The sequence below is a fragment of the Caretta caretta genome, chromosome 13 (assembly GCF_965140235.1).
Source record: "Caretta caretta isolate rCarCar2 chromosome 13, rCarCar1.hap1, whole genome shotgun sequence".
Taxonomy (NCBI): domain Eukaryota; kingdom Metazoa; phylum Chordata; order Testudines; family Cheloniidae; genus Caretta; species Caretta caretta.
Genome location: NC_134218.1, coordinates 33833049 through 33852013, shown reverse-complemented (window position 1 = coordinate 33852013; position 18965 = coordinate 33833049). Strand labels below are relative to the sequence as shown.

Genomic DNA, 18965 nt, shown 5'->3' with positions numbered 1-18965 from the left:
AATTTACAACCGAATAGCATTTTATAGATATAGGCATACAGATGATACATTGCCCCTCTCTACTGACATTTCCCAGACTATAAAACGGAGATGTTAACCCATAGGAGGACTGGGAAGGTTTAATGAATGACTGGCAGGCACTCTGAGACCTTGGGTGGAGGGTGCTTGTTGAAATACAAATTACAATGATTTGTGCATCTCTTTCTGCTCTAGCACATCTCCCTCCCATCCTCATCAATGAAGAACCATACGGAGATGCGCGAGTTTGTCCTCTTAGGCCTGACGAATCTCCCAGGGCTGAATCATTTCCTCTTCCCTCTCTTCCTGCTGCTCTACGTGACCAGCCTGCTGGGTAACGGGGCCATCATAACCATGGTAGTGGTTGAGCCCCGGCTCCACACCCCCATGTACTTCTTTCTGGGCAACCTCTCCAGCCTGGACATCTGCTTTTCCACAGTCACTGTGCCAAAGATGCTGTCTGGTTTCCTGTCTGAGCACCAGACCATCTCCTTTGCTGGCTGCCTGGCCCAGCTCCACTTTTTCCACCTCCTGGGCAGCAGCGAGGCTGTGCTGCTGGCCGTCATGGTCTATGACCGCTACGTGGCCATTTGCAACCCGCTGCGCTACAAGCTGGTCATGAGCCCACAGACCTGCCTGCTCCTGGCAGTGGCCATCTGGTCCATCGGCTTCCTGCATGCCCTAATGTCCACAGTCATGACCTCCCGGCTGCAATTCTGCGGCTCCAACCTCGTCCCCCACTTCTTCTGTGATATCAAGCCCCTGCTGAGCCTTGCCTGCGGCAGCACCCACCTCAACCTGACCGTACTCAACATCAATGCTGGGGTCCTCGGTTTGAGTTCCTTCATCCTCACGCTCTTCTCCTACATCTACATCATCTCCTTCCTCCTCCTGAAAGTCCACTTGCGGGAAAGTAGGAGAAAGGCCTTCTGCACCTGCGCATCCCACCTCACCGTGGTGTTGCTATTCTATATGCCAGGCCTTAGCAACTACATGATTTCCTCACCGGGTTTCCCCTCTGAAAGAGACATGATACCCACCCTCATGTACAGCATCGTCACCCCAGTTCTGAACCCCCTGATCTACACCCTGAGAAATGAGGAGGTGAAAACAGCACTAAGGAAATTCCTGAACAGAAAACGCTTCCCTAAAAGGACACAAATTAAATGAAAACCAAAAAAAAAATTACAATAAAAACATTTTAGTCTTTGTTGACACAATTTTTTTTAAGAACAGTACTTTTTTTTCCAATTTCCCCTTAGTGATGTCACTGCAGGGCAGAGTTAAGGTTATTTGGGAACCCAACTGTCATTTCTGATTGTAAGATGTTTGGATTTTGTTTAATTATAATGGTGATTATCCTATGTCCTTTTGGAAAAAATTACAACATCCTTGTAATATATTTATCCCCAAATTACTGACATGTGGTCTGAACATTAACTCCACTTTATAGTCTGCTGTTGGAGAAACTTTGAGTTAAAGAAATAATGTGGGGAAGACAAAGGGGAATGACTGTTAATTGTATAAAATAAATACAATTATTCAAATAGAGCATGTGCATAATATTTCCCTGAGTTTTGACACTCTGGGAAGTTGGAAAACTCTGTGATAGGTCAGATTTAAGGTTATATGGGTGCCCTATTTGTGTAATTCCACAAATTAACATGTTTGGATTTCTTACATGCTAATTAGGAAATTCTTGTGGTTTTTTTCTCTATAATTTACAATAGTCATCAAACCTAGGTGATAAGTGAGAGCCAGCATGGATTTTTAAGAACAAATCATGTCAAGCCAGAGGCAACACATGGGGGGCACAAGGGGTCACATGCCCCCCTGATTTCTGCCAGGGTTTGCCAGCCTTGCTCGGTCACATGGTGCGGCCAGGTCCCCTCCCTGTGCGGCAGCTGCAAGAGCCAGCGAGCTGTGAGCTGTGCACTACAAAGAAGCAGGAGCAACAGCTGGGGCTGGGGAGGGGTGCTGCTTTACAGGAGGGGAAACTGAGGATAAGGGAGAGGACTATCAGTGGGAGGGGAGCAACTCAAGTAGTTACGGGGTAGATGAACCTTTAAATTGTGCCCCCTGCACACACACGGTCAGCAGGAACAGGTCATCTCTGTGTCAAATTTCCTCTTTGAGAGAATTACTGGCCTAATGGAGGGGGGCGGGAAACAGTAGATGTGAAATACCTTGATTTTATTACAGCTTTTGATACAGTCTTTCATGGTTGCCTCACCATCAAACTAGGGAAATAGGAGCTAAATGAAATTACCGTAAGGTGTGTGCATAACTGGTTGAAAGACTGTTTTCAAAGAATACTTATCACTGTCAGACTGGGAGGATATATCCAGTGGAGTCTCACAGGGGTCCGTCCTGGGTCTGGTTCTATTCAATATTTTCATGAATGACTTGGATGAACGTATGACAATAAAATTTGCAGATGACACCAAGCATGGAGGAGCTGCAGGCACTTTGGAGGACAGGATTAAAATGATGTTGATAAATGGGAGTAATGGTCAGAAATCAAGAAGATAAAATTCAATGAAGTGCAAAATGCTATACTTGGGAAGGAAAAAAATCTAAAGCACAAATGCAAAATGCGGACTAGCACACTAGGCAGCAGTACTGAAGTAAAGGATTAGGGGGTTATAGGGGATCACAAATGGAATATGAGTCAAGAGTGTGATGGTGTGGCAAAAAAGGTAAATACCATGCTGGGGTGTATTAACAGCAGTGTCATGTGTGAGAGACAGGAGGCAGCTGTTCCACTCCACTCAGCACTGGTGAGGTCTCAGCTGGAGTATTGTGTCCCATGTCACACTTTACAGAAAATGAGACCAATCTGAGAGACTCCAGAGGAAAGCAACAAATATGACAAAGACAAAGCTTGTTAAGTTTATGGAGGAGATGATATGATGGGATAGCCTAATTTGGGCAATCAATTGATCTTTGACTACTAGCCATAGATATGCCCAATGGCCTGTGATGGATGTTAGATGGGGTGGGATCTGAGTTACTAAAGAGAATTCTTTCCTGGGTGTCTGGTTGGTGAGTCTTGTCCACATGCTCAGGGTTTTAGCTGATCACCTTATTTGGGGTCAGGAAGGAATTTTCCCCCAGGGCAGCTTGGAAGAGGCCCTGGGGGTTTTTTGCCTTCCTCTGCAGCGTGGGGCACGGGTCACTTGCTGGAGGATTCTCTGCACCTTGAAGTCTTTAAACCACGATTTGAGGTCTTCAATAGCTCAGACATAAGTTAGGGGTTTGTTACAGGAGTTGGTGGGTGAGATTCCATGACCTGCGTTGTGCAGGAGGTTAGACTACATGATCATAATGGTCCCTTCTGACCTTAAATTCTATGATTCTATGAAGTTTGGAAAACATGACCGATGAGAAAAGGTTGAAAGAGCTGGGCATGTCCAAGCTAGAAAATAGTCAGTGTGACCCGGTGTTCCAGCCATCACTGGAAATGCCAAGGGCAGGGCAGACTACAGAAGGAAGACCAGATACTCCCAAGACTGGTGGATAACACTGAAGTTAAACTCCCCAATGAGTCACAAATTGTGCTTCTGATCCCCCACACTAGTTATCAAGAAGCAAAAAAAGAAATCACATAGCCCCCTCTATTGCATTCCAGTTCTCTGGCTCCCAGTCAGCACATAGGTCCAGCACAGTGAGAAGTTATTTAAAAAACTCTGCTCACATATACAAAATGTTCTTCTGACCCCCAAAGAGTCAGCCATGTTACCAGGTCAATATAGGTTTGGATTTTACCCAGAATACCACGCTGCCAGCCAATCCTTTAGTGCCTAAAACTAAAGGTTTGTTACAAAGAAAAAAGAAAGAACAAGAAGCGAGCTGTTAAATGATACAACACTCACATACATACAAAGATTCAAAGTCCATGTATCAAGTTCTTAGCAGTATTGGTGAGTTTGCTGGCTTGAAAGTCCCTCTGGAACACATCCACAGCTTGGATGGGTCATTCAGTCCTTTGTTCAGAGCTTCAGTTTGTAGTAAAAGATTGTTATAAAGATGAAGGTGTCAAGGTTCCTCCCCCACTCTGAACTCTAGGGTACAGATGTGGGGACCTGCATGAAAAACCTCCTAAGCTTATCTTTACCAGCTTAGGTCAAAACTTCCCCAAGGTACAAAATATTACACCCGTTATCCTTGGAATGGCCGCTACCACCACCAAACTAATACTGGTTACTGGGGAAGAGCTGTTTGGACGCGTCTTTCCCCCCAAAATACTTCCCAAAACCTTGCACCCCACTTCCTGGACAAGGTTTGGTAAAAAGCCTCACCAATTTGCCTAGGTGACTACAGACCCAGACCCTTGGATCTTAAGAACAATGAACAATCCTCCCAACACTTGCACCCCCCCTTTCCTGGGAAATGTTGGATAAAAAGCCTCACCAATTTGCATAGGTGACCACAGACCCAAACCCTTGGATCTGAGAACAATGAAAAAGCATTCAGTTTTTACAAGAAGACTTTTAATAAAAAATAGAAGTAAATAGAAATAAAGAAATCCCCCCTGTAAAATCAGGATGGTAGATATCTTACAGGGTAATTAGATTCAAAAACATAGAGAACCCCTCTAGGCAAAACCTTAAGTTACAAAAAAGATACACAGACAGAAATAGTTATTCTATTCAGCACAATGCTTTTCTCAGCCATTTAAAGAAATCATAATCTAACACATACCTAGCTAGATTACTTACTAAAAGTTCTAAGACTCCATTCCTGTTCTGTCCCTGGCAAGAAGCACACAGACAGACCCAAACCCTTTGTTTCTCTCCCTCCTCCCAGCTTTTGAAAGTATCTTGTCTCCTCATTGGTCATTTTGGTCAGGTGCCAGCGAGGTTACCTTTAGCTTCTTAACCCTTTACAGGTGAAAGGAGCTTTCCCCTGGCCAGGACGGATTTCAAAGGGGTTTACCCTTCCCTTTATATTTATGACAGAAGGTGATCAATTACTCACCACATTCACCAAGGGCAGGATGAGAAGGAATTGGCTTAATTTGCAGCAAGGGCAATTTCAGTTGGATATTAGGAAAAAGTTTCTAAGTCTATGGCTAGCTTAGCTCTGGAACAGGTTACCAAGGGAGATTGTGGAATGCCCATAACTGCATGTTTTAAATAACAGTTTAGATAAACACCTGTCAGTGATGGTCTAGGTTTCCTCAGTCCTACCTCAGCAGTGGGCCTGGCCTAAGTGACCTCTTGAGGTCCCTTCCATTCCTACCTTTCTATGTTTTCTATTAAATGTTAGGATATAGATATTCAGGCCTGTCTGTAAAGGCCTATACTCTAAGAATTTAGGTGTATTCTTATCACTTGGCTAGTGATAGAGGTATAAAAGAAAGAATCAAAACCACTGTCTGCCAGTGTAAGGGCCTTCTCTTACTGTGACAGTTTGTGGCCTGTGCTTAGGCTCAGGCCTTTGGCTAAGCAGCAGAGGCAGCCATAAGCTGGGAAGCGAACGGTCACATCCTCACATTCCAAACTAGTCACATTGAAATAAGGTGCGATTGGGCTGTTAGGCACTATCAGGCCAGAGAAAGGGAAGTGCCTAGAAAATGTAAAAGGAAACTTAGTTTGATAGCATCCTGTCTGGCAAGAACTCACTTATCAATAGCTGGGATGTGAAATCCTCACTTCTGTATTGTTTTGTCATTATAGTTCCCACTTTGCTATTGTTTGTCTGTATAATCTCTGTCTGGTTCTGTGATTGTTCCTGTCTGCTGTATAATTAATTTTGCTGGGTGTAAACTAATTGAGGTGGTGGGATATAATTGGTTACATAATCATGTTACAATATGTTAGGATTGGTTAGTTAAATTTCAGGAAAATGATTGGTTAACGTATAGCTAAGCAGAACTCAAGTTTTACTATATAGTCTGTAGTCAATGAGGAAGTGAGTGGGCGGGTGTGGGTGGGGGTGGGCATGTGAGATGGGAACAGGGAATGGGGGTAAGAAAATTGGAATCATGTTTTGCTAAAGGGGGAAATGGGAACAGGGAATGGGAGTAAGGAAGTTGGAATCATGTTTGGCTAAGGGCAGGAATGGGAACAGGGACACAGGTGTAAGGCTTTGTGGTGTCAGAGCTGGGAAGGAGGATACTAAGGAAGGAAACTGGAATCATGCTTGCTGGAAGTTCACCCCAATAAACATCGAATTGTTTGCACCTTTGGACTTCGGGTATTGTTGCTCTCTGTTCATGCGAGAAGGACCAGGGAAGTAAGTGGGTGAAGGAATAAGCCCCCTAACATTAAAGGATTTGTTTTTTTCTCAAAACATGTTGATTTCTCATCAGAAAAGCAAATCTCAATTTTCTGCTGGAAACATCAGTGTCAGGAATCAAACTAGGACCTTGGGATAGTAAAGCACAAGCTTCTACTGCCAGAGCTAAAAGATACACCTTTGTTAACCAGGGCCATAGCAACACATCAACCACTCCACACTGCATAGTAGCTACGAGAGGGGGACAGAGCACTCCATCAAGTGAACTGAAGATGCATCAGATGCCTAACACACTTAGGAACTCCTTGCCAGAGGATGTTGTGAAGGCCAAGGCTATAACAGGATTCAATAAAGAGCTAGATACGTTCATGGAGGATAGGTCCATAGATGGCTATTAGCCAGGATGGGCAGGACTGGTGTCCCTAGCCTCTGTTTCCCAGAAGCTGGGAATGGGCAAAAGGGGATGGATCACTTGATGATTGCCTGTTCTGTTCATTCCCTCTGGGGCACCTGGCATTGGCCACTGTCGGAAGACAGGATACTGGGCTGGATGAACCTTTGGTCTGACAAGTCTTACGTAGGTGCTTGTGTAACTACCAGTAGGCGCCTATCTGCATCTTGAGGTGCCTAAATACCTTTGGAAATATGCTGTAAGCCCTAAGATTTGGAGACAGATTCTGTCTTATTCAGTTCTATTTAGGTGCTTACACATCACTTATGGTATCTATTGATTTTCAAAGAGGCCTGTACACCCAGTGCCCACTAATACTCATTAATTTGAGTGAGACCTGGACATCAATATCCCTCCATTAGCTTTGATGTTCTCAACTCATGTCTCTTGCTTCTACAACCTCCACATACCACACTAGCATGGTGCGTTTCCCAAACTCTCAAGAACTACTTCACTATGCAAATACTGTGTACAGAAATTGAGTGAAATATTTGTCAGTGAAAATATTTGCAAATCAGTTGCTCTTCTTTCTGATTTTTAGCCAACTCTAGTCCTCACAACATTGTTGACTTCCATCTCTCCAGGAAGCATTGGTTTCATTTGGTTTGCAGCTTGAAATTCTCAAGCGAGGCAAGGATCCTGGCCCAGGTGAGGTGTCAGATGGAAGGAAATTTCCCTTCACCGCTGACAATGTGGGTGTTTCAGAGACTGTGACTGTAATAAAAAGGTGTCTCACTTGCACAGTCATCAAGGTTTTCAGTGTTCAATTGTCTCTGAAATTTCCCCCGCAGTGGACTTTATCCCATGTCATTTTTATGATATTTCAGCATCAAGAGGAATCCAGTTTACTCAGGTATGATAATTAATTGAATAACTTATAACAATTCACTCTTTTTTTATTTGCAGAGGCAAAAGCTCAGAGTTTCTCAGTCTAGGAAATTATTATTCTTACTTCCTTTTTTTTCCTATATTTCTTTCTTATACTTTTTTTTAATTTATTTTTTTTCACTCCTCTCTCATTCTCCCAATTTTCTCTTTTTCATTCTATTTTCAGTTGGCTGGTGCACACAGCATATGAGCTGACTACTGATTTTTGGAACTAGCAGCAGCAACACCTGAGGTATTGGGACACCTTAGAGATGGTGGAACAGTGGGGGTGAAGGAGCAGAAAGAAAGAGAGGTTGCCACACTTGGGTTGCCACACTTGGGCGAGGGAAAGAATTTCCCTCCAGGTCAAATTGGCAGAGATCCTGGGGTTTTTTTGCTTCCTTGTTTAGCATGGAGCACGTGTCACTAGCTTGTTTAAAGTAGCATAAATGGTGGATTCTCTGTAATGTTAAGCCTTTAAACCATGATTTGAGGACCTGTGTAACAGGCCATAAGTTATGAGTCTATTACAGGAATGGGTGTGTGAGGGTCTTCAGCCTGTGATGATCAGGAGGTCTCACCAGATGAATCCAATGGTCCCTTCTGGCCTTAAAGTCTGTGAATTAAAAAAATTGTAAAGGAAAATTAAAATTTAAAAGGTCAGAGAAATTTTTGAACTAAGGATTGGGGGAATGTTTACAGGTGCTTAGGAGCACACGGTTTGGACAGAAACATCTCTTAGGAGAGGATTTATTAACAGGGATTCTCTATACCCTAGTAAAGAGGGAAGGATAGAAGTTGTTAAAGTACTAATATGAGCTGAAGAGAAATAGTCAAATTAAAAACAGTTCCATTCAATTACATCACAGGAAGACATAGAGCTAAATATTGACCCATTTTAAGTGTTTGTATACAAATGCTAGAAGTCAAATTATTAAGATGGGTGAACATGAGTGGCTGGTGTTAAAGGAGAACATTGATATAATAGGCATCACAGAAACTCGGTGGAATGAGGATAATCAATGGGACACAGTAATACCAGGATAAAAGTATATAGGAATGACAGAGTAGGTCATACTGGTTGGGGACAGGCACTATATGTGAAAGAAAGCACAGACTCAAAGATAGTAAAAATCTTAAATTAATCAAACTGTGCCATAGAATCTCTAATGATAGAATTCCATCCTTGAATAATAAGAGTATAGCAGTAGGAATATACTACCAACCACCTGACCAGATTGGTGATGGTGATTGTGGAATGCTCAGGGAGGTCAGAGAGGCTACAAAACCAGAAAAAATCAATAAAATGGGGGATTTCAACTATCCCCATGTTTACAGGGTACATGTCACTGCAGGACGGGATGCAGAGATTAAATTTCTAGACACCATTAATGACTGCTTCTTGGATCACCTAGTCCAGGAACCCAAAAGGGCAGAGCAATTCTTGATTTAGTCCTAAGTGGCACACAGGGTCTGGTCCAAGAGGTGAATATAGCTGAACCACTTGGTAGTAGTGACCATAATATAATTAAATTTAACATCATTGCGGGTGGAAAATATCAAAGAAACCCACCCAAGTCTCATTTAACTTCAAAAAGGGGAACAGCACAAAATGAGGAAGCTCATTAAATGGAAATTAAAAGGAAAAGTCACAAGAGTGAAATTCCTGCAAGCTGTATGGGAACTTTTTAAAAACACCATAATACAGGCTCAAATTAAATGTATACCCCCAAATTAAAAAAAAAAGCCACTATAGCTAAATAACAGAATAAAAGAGGAGGTTAGAGGCAAAAGGGCATCCTTTAAAAACTGGAAAGTCAATCCTACGGAGGAAAATAGAAAGTTGCATAAACTCTGGCAAGTCTAGCATAACTTATAAATACACAGGCCAAAAAGGAATTTGAAGAGCAACTAGCAAAAGAGACAAAAACTAATAATAATTTTTTAAAGTACATCAGAAGCAGGAAGCCTGCCAAAGAATTTGGGGGTCGGGGGAGAAGACACACCATATGATAGAGGTGCTGACAGAGCACCCCAGGAAGATAAGAATGTTGCAAGGAAGCTAAATGAATTCTTTGCATCGGTCTTCACTGGAAAGAATGTGAGAGAGATTCCCACTCCTCAGCCATTCTTTGTAGGTGACAAATCTGAGGAACTGTCCCAGATTGAGGGGTCATTAGAGGAGGTTTTGGAACAAAATTGATAAACTAAACAGTAATAAGACACCTGCATCAGATGGTATTCACACAAGAGTTCTGAAGGAACACAAGTAAAAAATTGCAGAACTACTAACTGTGGTTTATAACCATTCAGTTAAGTCAGCCTGCATACCAGATGACTGGAGGATAGTTAAAGTAACACTACATTTTAAAAAAGGCTTCAGAGGTGACTTTGCCAAATACAGGCTGTTGAGTCCAACTTCAATTCCATGCAAACAGAATTGTGATACAGGAAAACCAAGGAGCAGTAGAAAAGTGCTAGAGGGGAAATATATAAGCTCAAGGCTAATTAAGGCATGGTTCCCTGTAGACTGGGGAAAGTGGCTGCAGGTTAATTGGAGCACCTGCAGTCAAATAAGGCCCTGTTAGGAACCTAATAAAACTGCCTGCATCAGGCAGATAGAGGAGGCAGAAGAAGATGACAATGACTAAACCTGGAGTGTGGAGATGTGTTGAGTGATTTGGAAGACCTGAAAATTGGAGGGAGGGAGACTCCCTTCCCCCCAACATCTAAGGACTGAAGGTAACCCCATCTCAGGGGGATGAGGGTAAGAAACTCCTAGTGGTTGAGATGGGCTGGGACTCTGAGCAAGGAGCAAACCCAGACCCCTCCCCTGCTTCCCTCCTCTTCCACCTTCCTGGGCTAGTAGCAGGGCCCTTGGCACCCAAAAGCAGGGGCAAAGGGTGGCATCTTGGCTCCCTACCAAGAAAAGTGCAGAACCTGCCAGACTAAATTGGCCATCTTGCTACAAGGATATTTAGGGAAAGAGTCAGCACACCTTTGGCAAAGGGAAATCATGCCTCCCTGATCTATTGTAATTATTTGAGCAGGCCAACAAATATGTGGACAAGGGTGATCCAGTGAATATGTCAAGTCCAAAGGTGACTGGGAATAGTTACTGTCATAAATATAAAGGGAAGGCTAACCACCTTTAAATCCCTCCTGGCCAGAGGAAAAACCCTTTCACCTGTAAAGGGTTAAGAAGCTAAGATAACCTTGCTGGCACCTGACTAAAATGACCAATGAGGAGACAAGATACTTTCAAAGCTGGAGGGCGGGGGAACAAAGGGTCCTCTCTGTCTGTGTGATGCTTTCACTGGGACCAGAGCAGGAATGCAGGTCAGAACTCCTGTAAAGAGTTAGTAAGTAATCTAGTTAGATATGCGTTAGATTCTGTTTTGCTTAAATGGCTGATAAAATAAGCTGTGCTGAATGGAATGGATATTCCTGTCTGTGTGTCTTTTTGTAACTCAAGGTTTTGCCTAGAGGGATTCTCTGTTTTGAATCTGATTAACTTGTAAGGTAGTTACCATCCTGATTTTACAGAGGTGATTCTTTTACTTTTTCTTCAATTAAAATTCTTCTTTTAAGCACCTGATTTGTTTTTCATCGTTCTTAAGATCCAAGGGTTTGGGTCTGTGTTCACCTATGCAAATTGGTGAGGATTTTTATCAAGCCTTCCCCAGGAAAGGGCGGGTAGGGTTTGGGGGGGAACGACATTTCCAAGTGGGCTCTTTCCCTGTTTGTGTAACACTTTGGTGGTGACAGCTTTTAACCTAAGATGGTAAGAATAATCTTAGGGGGTCTTTCGTGCAGGTCCCCACATCTCTACCCTAGAGTTCAGAGTAGGGAAGGAACCTTGACAGTTTCAAAAACTGGGTGACTTGACAGCAAAATGGCAGATGAAATTCAGTGTTGATAGATGCAAAGTAATGCACATTGGAAAACATAATCCCAGCTATACCTACAAAACGATGGATTCTAAATTAGTAGTTACCCTTCAAGAAACAGATCTTGGAGTCTTTGTGGATAGTTCTCTGAAAGAATACACTCAATGTGCAGCAGCATTCAAAAAAAGCTAACAGAATGTTAGGAACTGTTAGGAAAGGGATAGCTAATAAGACAGAAATTCTCATAATGACACTATATAAATCCATGGTTTGCCCACATCTTGAATAATGCATACAATTCTGGTTCCCCTTTCTCCAAAAAGATATTGGAATTGGAGAAGGGCAAGAAAAATGATTAGGGTTATGGAACAGCTTCCAGATACAGAAGGACCTAGACAAATTGGAGGATTGGGCCAAAAGAAATCTGATGAGGTTCAATAAGGATAAGTGCAGGGTCCTGCACTTAGGACGGAAGAACCCAATGCACCGCTACAGACTAGGGACCGAATGGCTAGGCAGCAGTTCTGCGGAAAAGGACCTAGGGGTGACAGTGGACGAGAAGCTGGATATGAGTCAGCAGTGTGCCCTTGTTGCCAAGAAGGCCAATGGCATTTTGGGATGTATAAGTAGGGGCATAGCCAGCAGATCGAGGGACGTGATCGTTCCCCTCTATTCGACATTGGTGAGGCCTCATCTGGAGTACTGTGTCCAGTTTTGGGCCCCACACTTCAAGAAGGATGTGGATAAATTGGAGAGAGTCCAGCGAAGGGCAACAAAAATGATTAGGGGTCTGGAACACATGACTTATGAGGAGAGGCTGAGGGAGCTGGGATTGTTTAGCCTGCAGAAGAGAAGAATGAGGGGGGATTTGATAGCTGCTTTCAACTACCTGAAAGGGGGGTTCCAAAGAGGATGGCTCTAGACTGTTCTCAATGGTAGCAGATGACAGAACGAGGAGTAATGGTCTCAAGCTGCAGTGGGGGAGGTTTAGATTGGATATTAGGAAAAACTTTTTCACTAAGAGGGTGGTGAAACACTGGAATGCGTTACCTAGGGAGTTGGTAGAATCTCCTTCCTTAGAGGTTTTTAAGGTCAGGCTTGACAAAGCCCTGGCTGGGATGATTTAACTGGGAATTGGTCCTGCTTTGAGCAGGGGGTTGGACTAGATGACCTTCTGGGGTCCCTTCCAACCCTTATATTCTATGAGGAGAGATTATAAAGACTGGGACTGTCCATTTTAGGAAAGACAACTAAGGGAGGATATGCTAGAGGTCTACAAAATCATGAAAGGTGTGGAAAGAATGAATAGGGAAGTGTTGTTTACCCCTTCACATAACACAAACCAGGGTGCACCCAGTGAAATTAATAGGGAGCAGGTTTAAAATAAATATTTCTTCACACAATACACTGTGAATCTGTGAACCTCATTGATAGGGGATGTTGTGAAGGCCAAAAGCATAACTGGATTCAAAAAAAGGAATTAGATAATTTCAGAGAGGATAATCCATCCATGGCTATTAGTAGAGCCCTAGCAATGTCACAGCCATGAAAAATGTCAGACTGTGAAATCTTTCTGTTCCCTGTGAAATCTGATTTCCAAGTGTTGCTGGGAGCCTGGGCTCCTAGCTGCTAGTCTGGCCAGGCTGGGGAGGGACAGGAGTTGTTCTTCCCCTGCATGGCCACTCTTGCGGGGTGGTGGGGGGGAATATCAGACCCACCTCGAGAAGCATTGCAGAAATGAGGGTGGTACACCCTCACTTCGGCACTGGAGCAGCCCAGGAGCTGGGCTCCTGGCTTCTGCTTCCCCCTTCCCCAGGGCTCCTGCCATGGCTCGGGGCACAGAGCTTCCTCCACCCAGTGGCTCCAGCTGGGTCTGGGGCTTCTGCTCCCAGCAGCTGCAGATGGGGCAGCCTGGGCTTGGGGCTTTACCCCTGTGTCTCCAGCTGGGGCTTAGGGCTCCCCAGGCTCAAAGATTCTGGCCCCCATGTCTCCAGCCGGGGCATGGGGCTTCAGCCCCTATGGCTGCAGCCGGGCTCAGTGTGCTCAAACTCAGGGCTTCTTCCCCCACAGCTCCTGCTGGGACTCGGGGGTGACTGGGTAGGGGGCTACAGACTCTGGAGCTTCTTCCGTGGCAGGGACATCAATTTTTCATGAGGGCCCACAAACTGGCCGGGGCCCCTACCTTAGTCTGCCAGTGGCCTGGACTAGCAGCTAGGAACCCCTGACACCTACCCACCTCCACCTCTAGGAACCTCCTCTAGCCCAGCCCTGAAGGCAGCACAGATGTGAATGTGGCAATCTTGGGACCCCCTCCCCACAACAACTTTGCCACAAACACACCCCATGACCCCGTTTTGGGTCAGGACCCTTGTCAGGGTTCCCTCCCCACTCTGAACTCTAGGGTACAGATGGGGGAATCCGCATGAAAGACCCCCTAAGCTTATTTCTACCAGGTTAGGCTAAAACTTCCCCAAGGCACAAACTCTTTGCCCTTATCATAGAATCATAGAATATCAGGGTTGGAAGGGACCTCAGGAGGTCATCTAGTCCAACCCCCTACTCAAAAGCAGGACCAATCCCCAATTAAATCATCCCAGCCAGGGCTTTGTCATGCCTGACCTTAACTTCTAAGGAAGGAGATTCCACCACCTCCCTAGGTAACGCATTCCAGTGTTTCACCACCCTCCTAGTCAAAAAGTTTTTCCTAATATCCAAACTAAACCTCCCCCACTGCAACTTGAGACCATTACTCCTTGTCCTGTCCTCTTCTACCACTGAGAATAGTCTAGAACCTTCCTCTCTGGAACCACCTCTCAGGCAGTTGAAAGCAGCTATCAAATCCCCCCTCATTCTTCTCTTCTGCAGACTAAACAATCCCAGTTCCCTCAGCCTCTCCTCATAACTCATGTGTTCCAGACCCCTAATCATTTTTGTTGCCCTTCGCTGGACTCTCTCCAATTTATCCACATCCTTCTTGTAGTGTGGGGCCCAGAACTGGACACAGTATTCCAGATGAGGCCTCACCAATGTCGAATAGAGGGGGACGATCACGTCCCTCGATCTGCTCGCTATGCCCCTACTTATACATCCCAAAATGCCATTGGCCTTCTTGGCTACAAGGGCACACTGCTGACTCATATCCAGCTTCTTGTCCACTGTCACCCCTAGGTCCTTTTCCGCAGAACTACTGCCTAGCCATTCGGTCCCTAGTCTGTAGCTGTGCATTGGGTTCTTCCGTCCTAAGTGCAGGACCCTGCACTTATCCTTATTGAACCTCATCAGATTTCTTTTGGCCCAATCCTCCAATTTGTCTAGGGCCCTTTGTATCCCACCCCTGCCCTCCAGCATATCTACCTCTCCTCCCCGTTTAGTATCATCCGCAAATTTGCTGAGAGTGCAATCCACACCATCCTCCAGATCATTTATGAAGATATTGAACAAAACCGGCCCCAGGACTGACCCCTGGGGCACTCCACTTGACACCGGCTGCCAACTAGACATGGAGCCATTGATCACTACCCATTGAGCCCGACAATCTAGCCAGCTTTCTACCCACCTTGTAGTGCATTCATCCAGCCCATACTTCCTTAACTTGCTGACAAGAATACTGTGGGAGACCGTGTCAAAAGCTTTGCTAAAGTCAAGAAACAATACATCCACTGCTTTCCCTTCATCCACAGAACCAGTAATCTCATCATAGAAAGCGATTAGATTAGTCAGGCATGACCTTCCCTTGGTGAATCCATGCTGACTGTTCCTGATCACTTTCCTCTCATGTAAGTGCTTCAGGATTGATTCTTTGAGGACCTGCTCCATGATTTTTCCGGGGACTGAGGTGAGGCTGACTGGCCTGTAGTTCCCAGGATCCTCCTTCTTCCCTTTTTTTAAAGATTGGCACTACATTAGCCTTTTTCCAGTCATCCGGGACTTCACCCGTTCGCCACGAGTTTTCAAAGATAATGGCCAATGGCTCTGCAATCACAGCCGCCAATTCCTTTAGCACTCTTGGATGAAACTTGTCCGGCCCCATGGACTTGTGCACGTCCAGCTTTTCTAAATAGTCCCTAACCACAGAGGGCTGGCCATCTATTCCCCATGTTGTGATGTCCAGCGCAGCAGTCTGGGAGCTGACCTTGTTAGTGAAGACAGAGGCAAAAAAAGCATTGAGTACATTAGCTTTTTCCACATCCTCTGTCACTAGGTTGCCTCCCTCATTCAGTCAGGGGCCCACACTTTCCTTGGCTTTCTTCTTGTTGCCAACATACCTGAAGAAACCCTTCTTGTTACTCTTAACATCTCTCGCTAGCTGCAGCTCCAGGTGCGATTTGGCCCTCCTGATTTCATTCCTACATGCCCGAGCAATATTTTTATATTCTTCCCTGGGCATATGTCCACCCTTCCACTTCTTGTAAGCTTCTTTTTTATGGTTAAGGTCCGCTAGGATTTCACCGTTAAGCCAAGCTGGTCGCCTGCCATATTTACTATTCTTTCGACACATCAGGATGGTTTGTCCCTGTAACCTCAACAGGGATTCCTTGAAATACAGCCAGCTCTCCTGGACTCCTTTCCCCTTCATGTTAGTCCCCCAGGGGATCCTACCCATCCGTTCCCTGAGGGAGTCGAAGTCTGCTTTCCTGAAGTCCATGGTCCGTATCCTGCTGCCTACCTTTCCTCCCTGTGTCAGGATCCTGAACTCAACCAACTCATGGTCACTGCCTCCCAGATTCCCATCCACTTTTGCTTCCCCTACTAATTCTTCCCGGTTTGTGAGCAGCAGGTCAAGAGAAGCTCCCCCCAGTTGGCTCGTCTCGCACTTGCACCAGGAAATTGTCCCCTACGCTTTCCAAAATCTTCCTGGATTGTCTATGCACCGCTGTATTGCTCTCCCAGCAGATATCAGGAAAATTAAAGTCACCCATGAGAACCAGGGCGTGCGATCTAGTAGCTTCTGTGAGCTGCCAGAAGAAAGCCTCATCCCCCTGGTCCGGTGGTCTATAGCAGACTCCCAGCAATACATCACTCTTGTTGCTCACACTTCTAAACTTAATCCAGAGACACTCAGGTTTTTCTGCAGTTTCGTACCAGAGCTCTGAGCAGTCATACTGCTCCCTTACATACAGTGCTACTCCTCCACCTTTTCTGCCCTGCCTGTCCTTCCTGAACAGTTTATAACCATCCATGACAGTACTCCAGTCATGTGAGTTATCCCACCAAGTCTCTGTTATTCCAATCACATCATAGTTCCTTGACATCACCAGGACCTCCAGTTCTCCCTGCTTGTTTCCAAGGCTTTGTGCATTCGTATATAAGCACTTGAGAACCTGCTGATCGCCCCTCATTCTCAGTATGAGGCAGGAGCCCTCCCCTCACAGACGTTCCTGCCTGTGCTTCCTCCCAGTATCCCACTTTCCCACTTACCTCAGGGCTTTGGTCTCCTTCCCCCGGTGAACCTAGTTTAAAGCCCTCCTCACTAGGTTAGCCAGCCTGCTCGCAAAGATGCTTTTCCCTCTCTTCGTAAGGTGGAGCCCGTCTCTGCCTAGCACTCCTCCTTCATGGAACACCATCCCATGGTCAAAGAATCCAAAGCCTTCTCTCCGACACCACCTGCGTAGCCATTCGTTGACTTCCATGATTCGACGGTCCCTACCCAGGCCTTTTCCTTCCACGGGGAGGATGGACGAGAACACCACTTGTGCCTCAAACTCCTTTATCCTTCTTCCCAGAGCCACGTAGTCCGCAGTGATCCGCTCAAGGTCATTCTTGGCAGTATCATTGGTGCCCACGTGGAGAAGCAGGAAGGGGTAGCGATCCGAGGGCTTGATGAGTCTCGGCAGTCTCTCTGTCACATCGCGAATCTTAGCCCCCAGCAAGCAGCAGATTTCTCGGTTTTCCCGGTCAGGGTGGCAGATAGATGACTCAGTCTCCCGGAGCAGAGAGTCCCCGACCACCACCACCCACCTCCTTCTCTTGGGAATGGTGGTCGTGGAACCCCCCATCTCAGGACAGCGCATCTCATGCCTTCCAACCAGCTTTCTCCCTCTCCTTCTGCTTTCTCCCCCCAGACATATCATCTGGTCCACTCTCCGCAATGGTACCTGTGGAGAGAACATGAAAGCAGTTACCTGTGTCTGCGTTGCTGGAACCTGTACATTCCCCCTTCTTCTTCTGGAGGTCACATGTTGCCATGTTATACCCCTTAGGGTATGCTGCCACTACCAAGTGATTTAACAAAGAATTAGGGAAAGGACCACGTGGGGTTCCTATTCCCCAAAAATATCCCCCCAAGCCCTTACACCCCCTTTCATGGGGAGGCTTGAAAATAATATCCTAACCAATTGGTTACAATGATCAAAGACCCAAACCCCTAGGTCTTAGGAACATAGAGAAATCAGTCACTCTTAAAAAAAAAAAAAAAAAAAACTTTATTAGAAAGAAAAAAGGTAAAAGAAGCACCTCTCTAAAATGAGAAGGAAAGCTAATCTCACCGGGCAATCAGATTTAAAACACAGAGGATTTCCCTCTGGGCAAAAAACTTTAAAGTTACAAAAAGAAAACCAGGAATACACCTTTCTCTCAGCACAGAGAAAATCACAAGCCAAAACAAAAGTAAACTAACACATTTCCTTGCTAGTACTTACTAATTCTAATGGAGTTGGATTGCTTGCTTTCTTGATCTCTCTCTCTCTCTCCAGCAAGCATACAACAGACAGAAAAAAGCCTCCCCCCACTACCCCTAGATTTCAAAGTATCTTGTCCCCTTATTGGTCCTTTTGGTCAGGTGCCAGCCAGGTTACCTGAGCTTATTAACCCTTTACAGGTAAAAGGATATTGTGCCTCTGGCCAGGAGGTATTTTATAGTGCTGTATGCAGGAAGGTTGTTACCCTTCCCTTTATATTAGAACACCCTGAAATTTCAGATGAATTGTGAAACTGACCAATCTGAAAACCCTCTGGCCGTGAAATTGACCAGAATGGACATGAATTTGGTAGGGCCCTACCTATTAGCCAGGCTGGGTAGGGACACAGCCCCTTGTTCTGTGTCCCCCTAAGTCTCTGACTGCCAGATGCTAGGACTGAATGGCAGGGGATGGATCACTCAAATTGCCCTGTTCTGCCCATTGCTTCTGAAGCATCGGGTGTTGGTCACTGTCAGAAAACAGAATACTGGGCTAGATGGAAGTTTGGTCTGACAGAGTATGGCCGTTCTCATATTCTTATTAGTCTATGCTGGGCTTCCCTTGGCTATCTCACAGACCCAACACCTGGCCTCATCCACCCATACCCATGATCTCTTGGATAAAAGCCTTCTCCTGTGCCCAGCTAATGTAATTAGTCCTGTAGTCAAAGTAGTAGCAGCAGTGCTCAGGATTAAGCCCATTCTGATGATGCATGATGTGAGGTTATGAAAACTAAACATGATATAATTTAGAAGTAACATTTATGTAAATTGATCTTATTTAAGCTGCAAATTGAAACACTATCTCAGCAGTGAGAAA

General features: G+C 45.2%; 1 protein-coding gene across 1 annotated transcript; it reads left to right on the top strand.

Annotated features, from left to right (window-relative positions):
- Window positions 1–228: 228 nt before the first annotated feature.
- On the top strand, window positions 229–1188 carry LOC125622493 (olfactory receptor 12D1-like). Its single transcript, XM_048820588.1, has one exon. It carries the CDS (start codon window positions 238–240, stop codon window positions 1186–1188), a length of 951 nt encoding a protein of 316 aa, XP_048676545.1. The 5' UTR covers window positions 229–237.
- The last annotated feature ends 17777 nt before the right edge of the window (window positions 1189–18965 follow it).

Excerpts from the sequence above, each read along its gene's own strand:
- LOC125622493 (XM_048820588.1), top strand. The coding sequence starts at position 238 with ATGAAGAACCATACGGAGATGCGCGAGTTTGTCCTCTTAGGCCTGACG.